At 36.1% G+C, this 13,639-nt stretch overlaps 2 protein-coding genes across 2 annotated transcripts; both read left to right on the top strand.

Moving 5' to 3' along the window:
• Positions 1-340: 340 nt before the first annotated feature.
• LOC116287883 (uncharacterized) lies at positions 341-6,045 on the top strand. Its single transcript, XM_089025602.1, has 9 exons — positions 341-500; positions 692-809; positions 1,119-1,479; positions 1,994-2,035; positions 2,470-2,610; positions 2,951-3,097; positions 3,561-3,716; positions 4,068-4,237; positions 5,534-6,045. The coding sequence occupies exons 2-9, from the start codon at positions 693-695 to the stop codon at positions 5,699-5,701; spliced, it is 1,302 nt and encodes a 433-aa protein (XP_088881728.1). The 5' UTR covers positions 341-500; position 692; the 3' UTR covers positions 5,702-6,045.
• A 458-nt stretch (positions 6,046-6,503) lies between these two features.
• LOC148914185 (uncharacterized) lies at positions 6,504-7,801 on the top strand. Its single transcript, XM_089026086.1, has one exon. The coding sequence runs from the start codon at positions 6,741-6,743 to the stop codon at positions 7,326-7,328; it is 588 nt and encodes a 195-aa protein (XP_088882212.1). The 5' UTR covers positions 6,504-6,740; the 3' UTR covers positions 7,329-7,801.
• Positions 7,802-13,639: the final 5,838 nt, after the last annotated feature.

Raw genomic sequence — 13,639 nt, 5'->3', positions numbered from 1 at the left:
GCTAACGTTTACCGTTTGGTAATTGGATAAGTCATGTTCCGGTGTCAATGCCAGGATGATGTTACAGATGAAGAATCACAAATAATAATCGTCAATTATTGTTAACTTGGGCAACTTTCTTTGTCAGTCATAAGTACGTAGTCATCCAGTGCCTTCAAATGCTTGTCTTGTGTTTCAGAAGGTATTTATTTCGTGCAAGACAATATTTTTCGTTTCTATGACAACTTGTCGCACGCTTCTTGTCGATGTAACATGTTAAAGCGAGTTTCAACAGGATGACGAGCCCGGATTTTAAAAGGTCACGTAAAACAACGACAACGTGCGAAAATTCTTCGCTCGGTATCCTATAACAGGGTTTTCCGTTTCCTTCGTCGTGGCTATAAAAGGACTCCAGTTCTCGTAGGACATAAGCAAACGACAGCTAACCATTCTAAGTGGAAAAGAAAGTAAAGCGAACAAGTTTTTCAGTGATATTTGGAGCAACTCTACGAAAGAAAAAGGTAAGAGCTTAGTACATGCAGCTCTATTGGACTAGAAAATACTGCATGCTTCTAGACTGGTCCAGTAATGTTTCAGCGTCACTTTTACAGTGTTACTTTTTTTTCACTTTTTTCACTTTTTTTCGTTTGTGTAATTCTTTCCACTTCCTAGTAGATTTTGGTCTACTTATTCGAGCATCGTTCTATTTCAGTATGATGGTGAAACGAATCCTTATATTGTTATTGTGTGGTTTTCTCGGGTCAACGTGTGCGTTCTGGCAGTCAACGATTAACACTGGGCTAGAAGGAATGAGAAGAGCCGAATGTCAGGTAATCTAGTTCTATTGCATTATATTTATTTCTTGAATCAAGATATCCAAAAAGAATCAGGTCTGAATGTGATGAGTTTTCCTGGTATACTTTTTGAAGCGCGATAATATGCAGACGTCACTGGTTCATGATGACATCATCTCTATGAAAATAGATATGACTTTATGCACTTATGTTAAAAATGAGCCAAACATATAAGTTCTAGTACTACAATCTAACATAGATTAATAATGATATTATACTAAGCTGATATATTGCCCTGCAAACCCTACGAACACTAGTTGATTTATCATGTTTTGTTCCCTACAGTCTATTGCAAGGTCACAGCTCAAAAACCAGTTCAAAAGTTACTGCAAAGTTAGTAGAATCACCGTCATTGGGCTGGACGTTGGGCGCGGGCTCTTTCGTCTGCCAAATAATCAATTATCGTTCAACGGAAACGTCCTGAAGACGAGTGACGTCACGTTCATGACGGAACAAGATGGCTATGGAAGCATCGTAGCCAAGTTCAACGGTGCGGTACTTAAGTGCAGCGGTCACGGGGCAATGAAGCGAAAGACATGCGTCATACCACGAGCAAACAGACCTTGGTCTGGACAAATCACTGTCACAGTCTTTGGTACAGGAGGATATAATCCTTCTACGAGCTACTATATGAGAGGAACACCAGGTAATGTACTTGACATGCGCACTTCTAGCGTACACAGGATACCCATAAAAGTCGGCCCTTTACAGCGAATACGGCATCAAATTTGAATAGCTCACTTCCGAGATATGCTGTGATATGTTTCACTATATGCCGCGCACAACGGTTTCAGTACAAGGGCACGTGCTAAATCAGATTTATCTTCTGTCACGTAGCCTTAAGGAGCACTGATTTAGCATATTACAGTGATTTTTTTTTTCCCTCCCGTGAAAGAATAGCCAACGTAATACACAATAGTAGACACGAATTGCATTGTTTTCTTTTGTTATACTTTGACTGTTATTCAATAATTATATAACTTCGTTTACACGGCCAAGTAAAATCACTCTAGTAACAGTAAAGCATATCTCGGACGTTGGCTGTTTTACTTGTTTTGACCTGAATTTGCGATGTTTTCGAGATAGTATGCCACGATGTTAATACACTACGAAGTAAATATTAATCGCTTGTGGTGACTTGATCCTCTTTAATTTTGCAGTTTGTTTAAACTCTGGATACGACGGAGATAACTGTGATACTGGTAAGTTGATACCACAACAGCCCGCTTTGCGTGGTTGTGGGCTTCTTTTCTGGTCCGCAGCATCTAAACTAAACCTAGGAAGTTACCCCCAAGTGATTCCATTACATCTATTACATCATTTTCATTACATCATGGGATACCTGTGGGAATGGGTGGGAGTTTTCGCGCCAAAATGCGTGTGCTCGCCCCTCTTATACTCTCGCAGCGCCGTTGACACAAATTGGCTTGCGTGAGCTCATTGCCAATACCACAATAAAGACAAGATTAGAATGAAATTCTACTGGGACCACAGAAAATCTTATTCCTGTTATTCTGGCGCCGGCTGTAGTCTTCGTGTAGACCACAAGATAATGCCTGGCGAAAGACATTCCGAAAAAAGAGTTGATGCCATTTTGTTTCCTTATTTTGCTTCTAATATTTTGAGTTTTCTTTAGATATCAACGAGTGTGAGAAGTACAAAGACAAACGGCTGTGCCAGTGGCAGAACGGCTGTGTTAACACACTCGGTAGTTACAGGTGTACCTGCCCAGCAGGATTCAAAGTATCGGTTAAAGACTTCAGGCTTTGTGATCCAGGTATTGTAAAAAAAATGTACTTGTATGTGATTCATCTTTATTTAGAGTCTAAACTTGTGGCTCTTTACGTTTAACGTCTTTCTCTGGACTAGTTTTATCGTTCTTATGATTAGTCTATAATATCATGCACATGATAAGGGCGTCCTTTGGGACTGACTGACTTCAGCTTGTTGGCAGAAGTGTTTTATTGACAGCAACAATAATACGTGGTCGTACTATGTCAAAATCTATCGTCATAATATCGAAGCCAGCGTCCGTAAAAGCCTCACACAAAGAAAGTCGGTCATGATATAGGACACTTGGTTAACATATTTAACCAGTGGTTTTCTGATGCTTGCAGATCCACCACAAATCTACAGCAAGCCTGTTACCCTGACAGCCATGTTTGGCGCCACGACTGTATTACCTTGCCAGCATAAAGCACAAGCCTTAGCTATAGTCAAATGGCAACTAGGAAGCCGAGTGATAGCCATTAAGCAAGCAAACGGTAAGAAAGTGAATAACACTAATGGTTAATTTACAAATATGCCTCGCGTATACGTACTCGGATTTCTTGGGCAGCTTTATAGGGAGGATGGCGGTACATTTCTATTTTTTCTATTTTTTAAAAAAGACCAATCGATCTGATTAACTTGGTTGGGCATTGGTAGCACTGAAACATGGCTCAGTACCTTGGATGATTTTTTGTTTCATTGAATGTAACGAGCTACCAAGGTCAACCATGCTTGAACCACGTTTAAAATGTTTAAATTTTTAACCGTACCTCTTTCGATTTGGATATATCAGGCTCTTAAAATGTAATACATTGTTTATTGCACATCCAGGATTGATACAATAACAAAACTCACAGTTTCAAGTTTACCGTGAAGTGATATCGTATAACTTCGATCACTGATATGGTATTTATTCACGGCTTTATCACTGACACTGATATCGAACCTATCGTACAGGTGCAACCCAAACCATTGATGACGCAAAGCTGACAGTACGTCAGGACGGTGGTCTGGTTATCAAGTCAGTAGCATATGGTGACGCAGGCGACTTTGTTTGTGTCGTACTTAATAATAAATTCTTGGCCAGCGTCAAGCACACACTCAAAGTTGAATGTAAGTATTCGATATTTCGGTGAGAACGTAACTAGACCAAACGGCCACTCGAAAAACTAGTTGCATTATTGTCTACTGAAATAAAGATTTTTTTTGAGAAATTCTATTACATTATTCCATTTTGGAGCAACAGCAAAGCTCTGTCTTTGCGAACAAATGGTTTCCTTATTAAATTCATTTTTGTGCACATTTTGTCCAGTGATGTAAATCAGTGCCAAAATAGTCCTTATCGTATCTAAAGTTACTGAAGGAATGTTCCAAAAAAGAGATTTCCACCAGTCTAAATCATAACAATGTTTATATATTACATATAACATTACATAACATTTCATCGACCTCTTTTTTCGCAGCCTGTTCCACTGATGGATGTTCAACACCTTATCAGCGGTAACTACACAAAGCAGCATGCGTATCATGTAGGAGACAACGTGACTATTGATTGCCAAGTGATTGCTATGCCGGTACCTGTGATCTCATGGACTAAAAACTCCCAAGCTCTTCAAACGACACAACGCTTAAAGGTTGGTTAACACAACTAACTATCCAATGAAGGGTAGGAAGAGGGTCCTATATACTTAAGCTAATAACTATCCAATGAAGGGTAAGAAGAGGGTCCTATATACTTAAGCTAATAACTATCCAATGAAGGGTAGGAAGAGGGTCCTATATACTTAAGCTAATAACTATCCAATGCAGGGTAGGAAGAGGGTCCTATATACTTAAGCTAATAACTATCCAATGAAGGGTTGCAAGAGGGTCCTATATACTTAAGCTAATAACTATCCAATGAAGGGTAGGAAGAGGGTCCTATATACTTAAGCTAATAACTATCCAATGAAGGGTTGCAAGAGGGTCCTATATACTTAAGCTAATAACTATCCAATGAAGGGTAGGAAGAGGGTCCTATATACTTAAGCTAATAACTATCCAATGAAGGGTTGGAAGAGGGTCCTATATACTTAAGCTAATAACTATCCAATGAAGGGTTGGAAGAGGGTCCTATATACTTAAGCTAATAACTATCCAATGAAGGGTTGCAAGAGGGTCCTATATACTTAAGCTAATAACTATCCAATGAAGGGTAAGAAGAGGGTCCTATATACTTAAGCTAATAACTATCCAATGAAGGGTAGGAAGAGGGTCCTATATACTTAAGCTAATAACTATCCAATGAAGGGTAGGAAGAGGGTCCTATATACTTAAGCTAATAACTATCCAATGAAGGGTTGGAAGAGGGTCCTATATACTTAAGCTAATAACTATCCAATGAAGGGTTGCAAGAGGGTCCTATATACTTAAGCTAATAACTATCCAATGAAGGGTTGGAAGAGGGTCCTATATACTTAAGCTAATAACTATCCAATGAAGGGTTGCAAGAGGGTCCTATATACTTAAGCTAATAACTATCCAATGAAGGGTTGGAAGAGGGTCCTATATACTTAAGCTAATAACTATCCAATGAAGGGTTGGAAGAGGGTCCTATATACTTAATCTGGCATAGAGAAATTGAAACGATCGGACATCACTCCGCTCTTGCATGCAACGTGGCCAGCGATAGAGTTTTTGAGTGACATCTCATATAGTGACATTTCCTACAACGGGAATGGGGTGGGGCTTATGCAAATTACCCACGACATACCTGTATCGGTAATTTGCTTAACCCCGCCCCCTTTGCATGATTGGCAGGAGACTGAAAATCAAACCCAGGACTGAAGTTCGAAAAGCAAAGGGTAGTGGTAAATGTCCTTTGGAAGGGGTCTAAGGAAGTTTTCGGTACAGAGTGATTATCCTCTTTTTCATTTTTGTTTTTTTTTTAGGTTACACAAACGAAAATTGAGGATGCACCACTTCAGATAGCAGGTGCTCTTCAATCTAGACTTGAAATAATTGGAGTTCAAACATCTGATGCAGGAACGTATACATGCAACGCAACGAATACACATGGCGTTACTAGTAAAGCAATCTCGGTATCGATTACGCAATGATATCGCAATTGACGTTTCTTTAACGCAAAGAAATGTTTACGAGGTAACGCTGTCTCGTATAAGTGACGCAATGGTTGTAGAACAAACACACGCAAAAAAAAAACAGAACATTAAACTAATGATGTAATTAGAAACGAAACAGTTGCAGTTGCTTTTATATGAAACATGTAATTGATGTGCTCGAAGTGTGTAATTGATTGGTTTAAATTTTTTGCATAATCATCTGTTGATTTTACAGTCAACGGTTGAAATTTGAATACTATACCGTGCACATCAGAGGGTCTTGCTAAATTGCTTATTTTTAGGAATGTTATTCACAGACAAATAAACTGTTCCATAAACAATGCATAAATAAGCTTGATTGTTTTTCTTTTGAAGAAAAAAAGACGGTTTTAATTTATACCGGAAGTCAGAATGTTGAGCATGCGCATATCTGACGACCTAGAATCTGGGGTCTTCCGGTTAGTGTGTACCCTGGATGCCAGAGGTCCGTGTGCCGCACATCATTTAAAGCTGAAGTCTATTAATCCCTTTTTTCTTATTTATTTAATTTACGAGATGAAATAGTACAAGGACGTACGTATTTCTGAAATTTTGTCAGAATATACCCCATCCTTATAATAAATGAGGGTTACCAAATTATTTCTCAGCTGAAAACCAAGCAAATGCATGGTAGCCATCGAAAAGACCGGCGTGTGCGCGCTAGCAGTTCCTAACTCAGGGTCAAATAACACTATTGAAAAAAATCTCGAAAAAATCCAGGGTTGGAGGGGGGGGGAGGGGGCATAAATCCAAAACAAATTTCGAGCAAACACAAAAAAATGCTTGCAGGGATTGCTACAAAAAAAGTTCCTTAAAGATAAATTTCTGCAAATCCCACCCCATCAATTATCTATCGGTCCATCCCTAAGAACTTGCGATTACATCTGTAATTTTCATGCAGTTATCAAAAACCTTTCCTTGACTGGGTACGAGCTATGATAGAGTGAAGTCGTGTGTCTTTCAGCTCTCTGCGAAAATTTACAGTTCAATAAGGTGAATGGCGGAAATCTTACAACAAAACGTCAAAAGAAGAACCAGATTAGATAGATCTTCAACCTCTTCATCAGAGGACAAATCTCCTCTAACTAAAAAGACTAAAAGTGACAAAGGAGAAGAGGACGAAGTTATGACAGCTCTCAACATGGCCGAGGAGCTCAAAGATAAACTCGAAACGATACTAGTGAAGGTCTCAAAAATCGATCTCATCAACGAGACAGTCAAAAGAATAGAAACTTCAATCAGTAAACTCGAAGAAAGGTTGTCAACTGTGGAGGAATCCCAAAAAACCGCCTTAAAAGACATCGAGGAGCTAAAAAAATCTAAAGAGTTTACGGATAATAGCGTGGCATCCCAAATAGTCATAGGAAATTTTGTGGGATCGAATGGCAAGATGAAGCACCATAACGAAGAATACGATCAATTAAAGGCAGAACTAAAGAATTACGATCAACGCATGGATAATCTAGAAACGAAAGACCTGTATTTGGAAGCCTACTCAAGACGAGAGAACATTCGATTTCTTAATATTGACGAAGAGGCGGATGAAGATACAGAAGTCATACCGAGAACCTTCCTACGAGATTGACTTGTTTGACTACGATGAAATTGAGATTCAAAGAGTGCATAGAACGGGAAAATTCAGAGGTCCGAAACCGAGATCAATCCTGGCAAGGTTCATGAGATATAAAGATGTTGAAAGAATTCTCTCCAAAGGAAAAAAACCTGAAAGGAACTGAGTATCACATGTTCACTGATTTACCTCGAGAGATCGTCGAAAGAAGAAGAAGATTGATGCCGACATTAAAGAAAGCCAAACAAAACAAGATACCGGTATCATTCAGTAAATCCATGCCAGACAAATTATATGTTAGAGGAAAAGAGTAGCAAGTAGGTGAAGAACTGATAATTTAAGTTAGTAAAAAATTAAGACCTTCGATTCTAGACTCGAAAATATTTGATAGATGTATCATATATATTAACAACATTCATCTAACATTCTACGATAAACTAGCAAAAAGGCAGAGAGCTGATGACCGGCTTTTGGCTAATAGACAGCCCTAAACAGATGCATATAAGTTTCGTTTTAATTTTTTTTTTTTTTTTTTTTTTTTTTATCTTTTTGTGCATTTTCCTGCGAACTTAATGTCATTTTTTCGACTATCATGGACAATGGAGGAGTTCCATTTTCCTATTATATCTTTAAACGTGCTTGACCTAAGGGAATACAAAGAGAACAGAAAGATCAACAATTGGCTAATCGAACATGATAGTCACAATGGAGTCACATTTTTACAAGAAACGCACAGTCAGACGGATGTAGAAAATGAGTGGTCAAAGAGAACAAGAGGAAAATTGATCATGTCTTACGGAGAAACAAATAGTAAAGGTACAGCTATTCTTTTCGGAAGCAAATTAAATTATGTACTGAAGGAAGAAAAAGTTCAAAGTTATGGAAGGTATGTAATAGTACTTGCCGAAATTCAAGGTAACAATTTCCTATTAATAAATTCGTATCTGCCTAATTTAGAAAATGACCAAGTATCAACAATGAAGGAGATTACACAAACAGTAAATACGATGAACATTCCAATAGAAACTTATATCATGTGGGGAGGAGATTTTAATTTTTGTTTCGACACTCAGCTTGAAGCGTATGGTGGGAACCCTGTACAAAAGATTAAATCAACAGAAACTATCGAAACTATCCTGCAAGAATATGATCTCTGTGACATTTGGACACTGCGTAACCCAAGAGTAAGGCCTCTTCCACACTAATGCGTTTTCGTTTGAAAACGAAGACTTTTCGATGCGTTTTTGCCTTCCGTCCACACTAAAACGCTCGAAAGCGCTGAGCGTTTTCATCGAAAGCGCATCGATTTGAAAACGCTTTCGAAAGTGGAGACTAAACAAACTTGTGTTTTGGCTACTGGCAAAATTAATCGCGTGTTTGGAGCTTAACCTGGCTTTATTTGACCTTCTTTTGACTTCCTATAGAAGAAGGCTGCTGTCCTAAGGACTTTAGTCCTTTCAAGTTCTTCTCATCGTAAAACTCGGGCAAAAACGCCTTATCACAGGCCAAGAAGATCTTGGATTCGACCAGGTCGAACGAGCGCCTGGTGGGACAATTTTCCTTCTGAAGAATGGAAAGGGAACTTAAGAATGTCTTGATCTTCCTTAATAAAGCTATTTCAAACGTGTTGTCGATTTGTTTAAAATTATGAAAACCGCGCCGGTGGGAAATGCAACAAAGATCGCAGACGCTCCTCTTTCAAGCATGCGCAGATTGATGCGCTACGTCACAACGAGTCGTTGATTTCTTTTTAGTATCAGACGAACTTCAACCCTTTGTAGACAAGTGCGATATTATTCCAGCCCCATCTACGGATCACTCAGCCATTACACTAAAATTTAAATCGTTTAAAGAAGGAAAAAGAGGTCCATCATTTTGGAAACACAACGATTCGTTATTAGAAAAAGAAACTGAGATTACACAGATAGAAATTTAAAATTGCTGGGTGGAAAATACTGATCTAGTCAATAAACATTATCAATTATCGAAAGAGCTAGAAGAACGGAGTAATTATATAACAGAAGGTATATTATTATTATACATTTTACTAAGTATCTCAATTCTGATCGTACAAAAACAATTATTTAAGGAATCCTTAACTATATATTTTCATATATTTTATGAAGAATTCTCGAAATATTTCTGAATTAAGAATTTTGCGTTTTTCATGCGACATCATGGCGTTCATAATTCTTGTCTCTATAATTTAATGTTCATAGTAATGTTTTTCCAGTATACAAAATGTATAATAAAGCAATTATTGAATTCAGTTATCACATAATATCGTAAATATCAAGACCTCGGCTGTGTTCGGCTTCAGCAGATAACATAGCCTCGGACTTGATAATTTACGATATCATGCTCAACCTCATCCAATAATTGCTTAATAACAAGACCAAAAGCCACATGGTATGAACTAGGAGAAAAGAGCAATAAATATTGTTTAACATTAGAAAAGCGGAATAAAGCAAAGACGCATATAAAGAAATTAATTATCAATGATGACAAAGAAGTCATTGACCCAAAAGAGATCATGATAACAATCGAAAAGCATTACGATGGATTTTTTATGTCAAAGTCGTATAAATCCCAAGAAGAATGTTTAGAATTTAAAAAAAAATACTATGTACCGAAAATATCTGAAGCTGATAAAAAAGCATGTGACCAAAACATTAATATCAAAGAATGTTTCGAAGCGTTAAAACAAATGGGAGCCTCAAAAACCCCAGCAAATGATGGTCTCACAAAGGAATTTTACATTTATTTTTGGCCGGAATTAAAGGAAAATTTAGTTACGAACTCTCAAAAGCAGATAATTATCACACTTTTAGAAAAACAAGGTAGCTTAACAGATATCTTGAAAACTGGCACCCAATAAGTCTTATAAATGTTGATATCAAAATATGCAGTAGGGTAATCCAATAAGTAAGATTCTTCCGCATATAATTACGAAAATCAATCGGGTTTCGTTAGGGAGAACGACTGAAGAGCCATTATTGGTAATACATCTCGAAAAGGCTTTTGACTCCATAAAGCAGAATTTCATCGTGGAAGTCTTGAAACATTTTAATTTTGAGATATTTTATAAATTGGATAAATAGAGGATATTACATGGGCACGCGGAGATACGAATTTTATCTTCGAGTGTTGAAAAGATCTCTCACGAGTGAGCGTAGCGAACGAGTGAGAGATTTTCAACACCATAAAGATAAAATTCCTACCTCCAAGCGGCCATTTAGTATTCTGTTTATTATATAATTATCAATGAAGTATGTTTTGGCTTTTTCAGGCAATTCTTTCCGTGTATTTTCGAATAGCCATCGCAATGGTGTTATTTTCACACGTGAAAATAACATGTTATTTTCACGTGTGAAGATCTCAATTTTCCGAAATAGAGAAAAATAGATATTTCATTGGTAATTATATAATGAATTTCGTATCTCCGCGCGCCCATGTAATATCCTCTATTTATCTTAGAGTATTGGAACGCTCACTCGTGAGAGATTTTTAACACGAGAAGATAAATTTCATATCTCCAAGCGCCCATGTAATATTCTGCTTATTATATAATTATCCATAAAATCAACTTAATACGCTTTTTATCAATATAAGAAGTTTCTATTTATAAACTAATAGCTTAAATACACATGGTAACGATATCTTTACATGCGAAATTAACATGTTATTTTCACATGTGAAAATATCAGTTTTTCGAAAAAGAGAAATATAGGTAGTTTATAGATAATTATATGATAAAACTACTTCTTCGAGGCAATATGAGTTGCATCATAAATAACGGTACAGCAACCAATTTCTTTCCAGTACAACGGGGTACAAAAAAAGGAGATCCCGTCTCGCCATATTTGTTTATATTAGTTATTGAAATTATGGCAACGATGATCAGAAATGCGGAAGAAATCAAAGGTTACCAAACAAAAGCTAATGAATTAAAATTAGAATTTTTTGCAGACGATACTACCTTTTTGTTTTTGTTTTTTTTTGCAAGATGAAAAATCCTTTCAAGCGTATTGAAAACCCTGGATACGTTTTATAAATTATCATCCCTTAAGATATATCTTTAAAAAACCGAAGTTGGCTGGCTGGGAAAGAAAGGAAAAGATGAAATCATAAAAGAGACGGGGATTAAAAATAGCGACTTTGAGAAAAAGTTTCTATTTATAAACTAATAGCTTAAATACACATGGTAACGATATTTTTACATGCGAAAATAACATGTTATTTTCACATGTGAAAATATCAGTTTTTCGAAAAAGAGAAATATAGGTAGTTTATAGATAATTATATGATAAAACTACTTCTTCGAGGCAATATGAGTTGCATCATAAATAACGGTACAGCAACCAATTTCTTTCCAGTACAACGGGGTACAAAAAAGGAGATCCCGTCTCGCCATATTTGTTTATATTAGTTATTGAAATTATGGCAACGATGATCAGAAAAGCGGAAGAAATCAAAGGTTACCAAACAAAAGCTAATGAATTAAAATTAGACACTTTTGCAGACGATACTACCTTTTTGGTTTTTGTTTTTTTTTGCAAGATGAAAAATCCTTTCAAGTGTATTGAAAACCCTGGATACGTTTTATAAATTATCATCCCTTAAGATAAACCTTAAAAAAACCGAAGTTGGCTGGCTGGGAAAGAAAGGAAAAGATGAAATCATAAAAGAGACGGGGATTAAAAATAGCGACTTTGAGAAAAAGTTTCTATTTATAAACTAATAGCTTAAATACACATGGTAACGATATTTTTACATGCGAAATTAACATGTTATTTTCACATGTGAAAATATCAGTTTTTCGAAAAAGAGAAATATAGGTAGTTTATAGATAATTATATGATAAAACTACTTCTTCGAGGCAATATGAGTTGCATCATAAATAACGGTACAGCAACCAATTTCTTTCCAGTACAACGGGGTACAAAAAAAGGAGATCCCGTCTCGCCATATTTGTTTATATTAGTTATTGAAATTATGGCAACGATGATCAGAAATGCGGAAGAAATCAAAGGTTACCAAACAAAAGCTAATGAATTAAAATTAGACACTTTTGCAGACGATACTACCTTTTTGTTTTTTTTTGCAAGATGAAAAATCCTTTCAAGTGTATTGAAAACCCTGGATACGTTTTATAAATTATCATCCGTTAAGATAAACCTTAAAAAAACCGAAGTTGGCTGGCTGGGAAAGAAAGGAAAAGATGAAATCATAAAAGAGACGGGGATTTAAAATAGCGACTTTGAGAAAAATGGTATCAAAGGAAGGAAGGAAGCCAAAGATTAAGTATGATACACTTATAGGAGAATATTTAAAAGGGGGATTAAAACTTCCAGATTTTGCGGTGAGTTTAAAAGCAAATAAAATCAAATGGATATTAAATTTGATAAAGTCCAACAAAGACAAGAAAATATTTGTATCAATATGTTCAGTATTTATTGAGGAAATTGCCGGCATCGAACAAATAGGTACAAACTTTAACCCACAAAGAATACCAATATTAATATAAAAATCAATATAAAAAACAATATAAAAAACATTTCCGATTTTTTTCGACAAAATCTTTTAACATGGGCAGAATTCGTGAGCACCCACTCTATAGATACAATACAAAAAGTGCTCAACCAGCCCATTTGGAACAACAAACATATCTTAAATGACCACAAGTCAGTCTTTTATAAAAACTTCTCAATAAATAATATAAATAAAATTGGAGACTTGTGTAACAGCGGAGGAAACTTTGAATGGAAAAATAATAAAGGCATACAAGATAAGGACTACTTTAGATGGGCTGGAATAGTACATGCCATACCGAATAAATGGAAGACAATTATAAAGTTTCATAGGACTGAAAGAGAACAAAATTCAAATAATAAGGATTGCAATCGGTTTTTATTCAGTCAAAGATTAGTGGAAATTGAAAAAATTACAACAAAACAAATATATGACTACATTGTCCAAGCAAAATTTTAAACTCCTACATCTCAAATAAACATAGAAAAAGAATTGCTAACATAGACGAATAACTCAACTGGGGAAAAATTTATATCAGAATATATACAACCACAATTGAATCTTATCTCAGAATGTTTCAATATAAGATACTCAAAAATATTCTTTATTTGAATCGGGATCTCCATCGTTTTAAAATAAGTGAGCACTCCTCTTGTTCTTTCTGTCACAATAACAATAGATCAGAAATATAGTTCATTTTTTTGTAGAATGCAATGAAGCTAATTAGAATTAGTACTTTGGTATTCGAACTTGGCTCGAAAACTATTGGATTTCATTACCTAATTCAAATAAAA

This window comes from Actinia tenebrosa, unplaced genomic scaffold (assembly GCF_029948245.1).
Source record: "Actinia tenebrosa isolate PJP-AT-01 unplaced genomic scaffold, QUT_ActTen_1.0 PGA_scaffold0__85_contigs__length_37466705, whole genome shotgun sequence".
Taxonomy (NCBI): Eukaryota; Metazoa; Cnidaria; class Anthozoa; order Actiniaria; family Actiniidae; genus Actinia; species Actinia tenebrosa.
The sequence above is the reverse complement of the archived record's forward strand: the minus strand, read 5'-3'. Positions and strand labels throughout refer to the sequence as shown.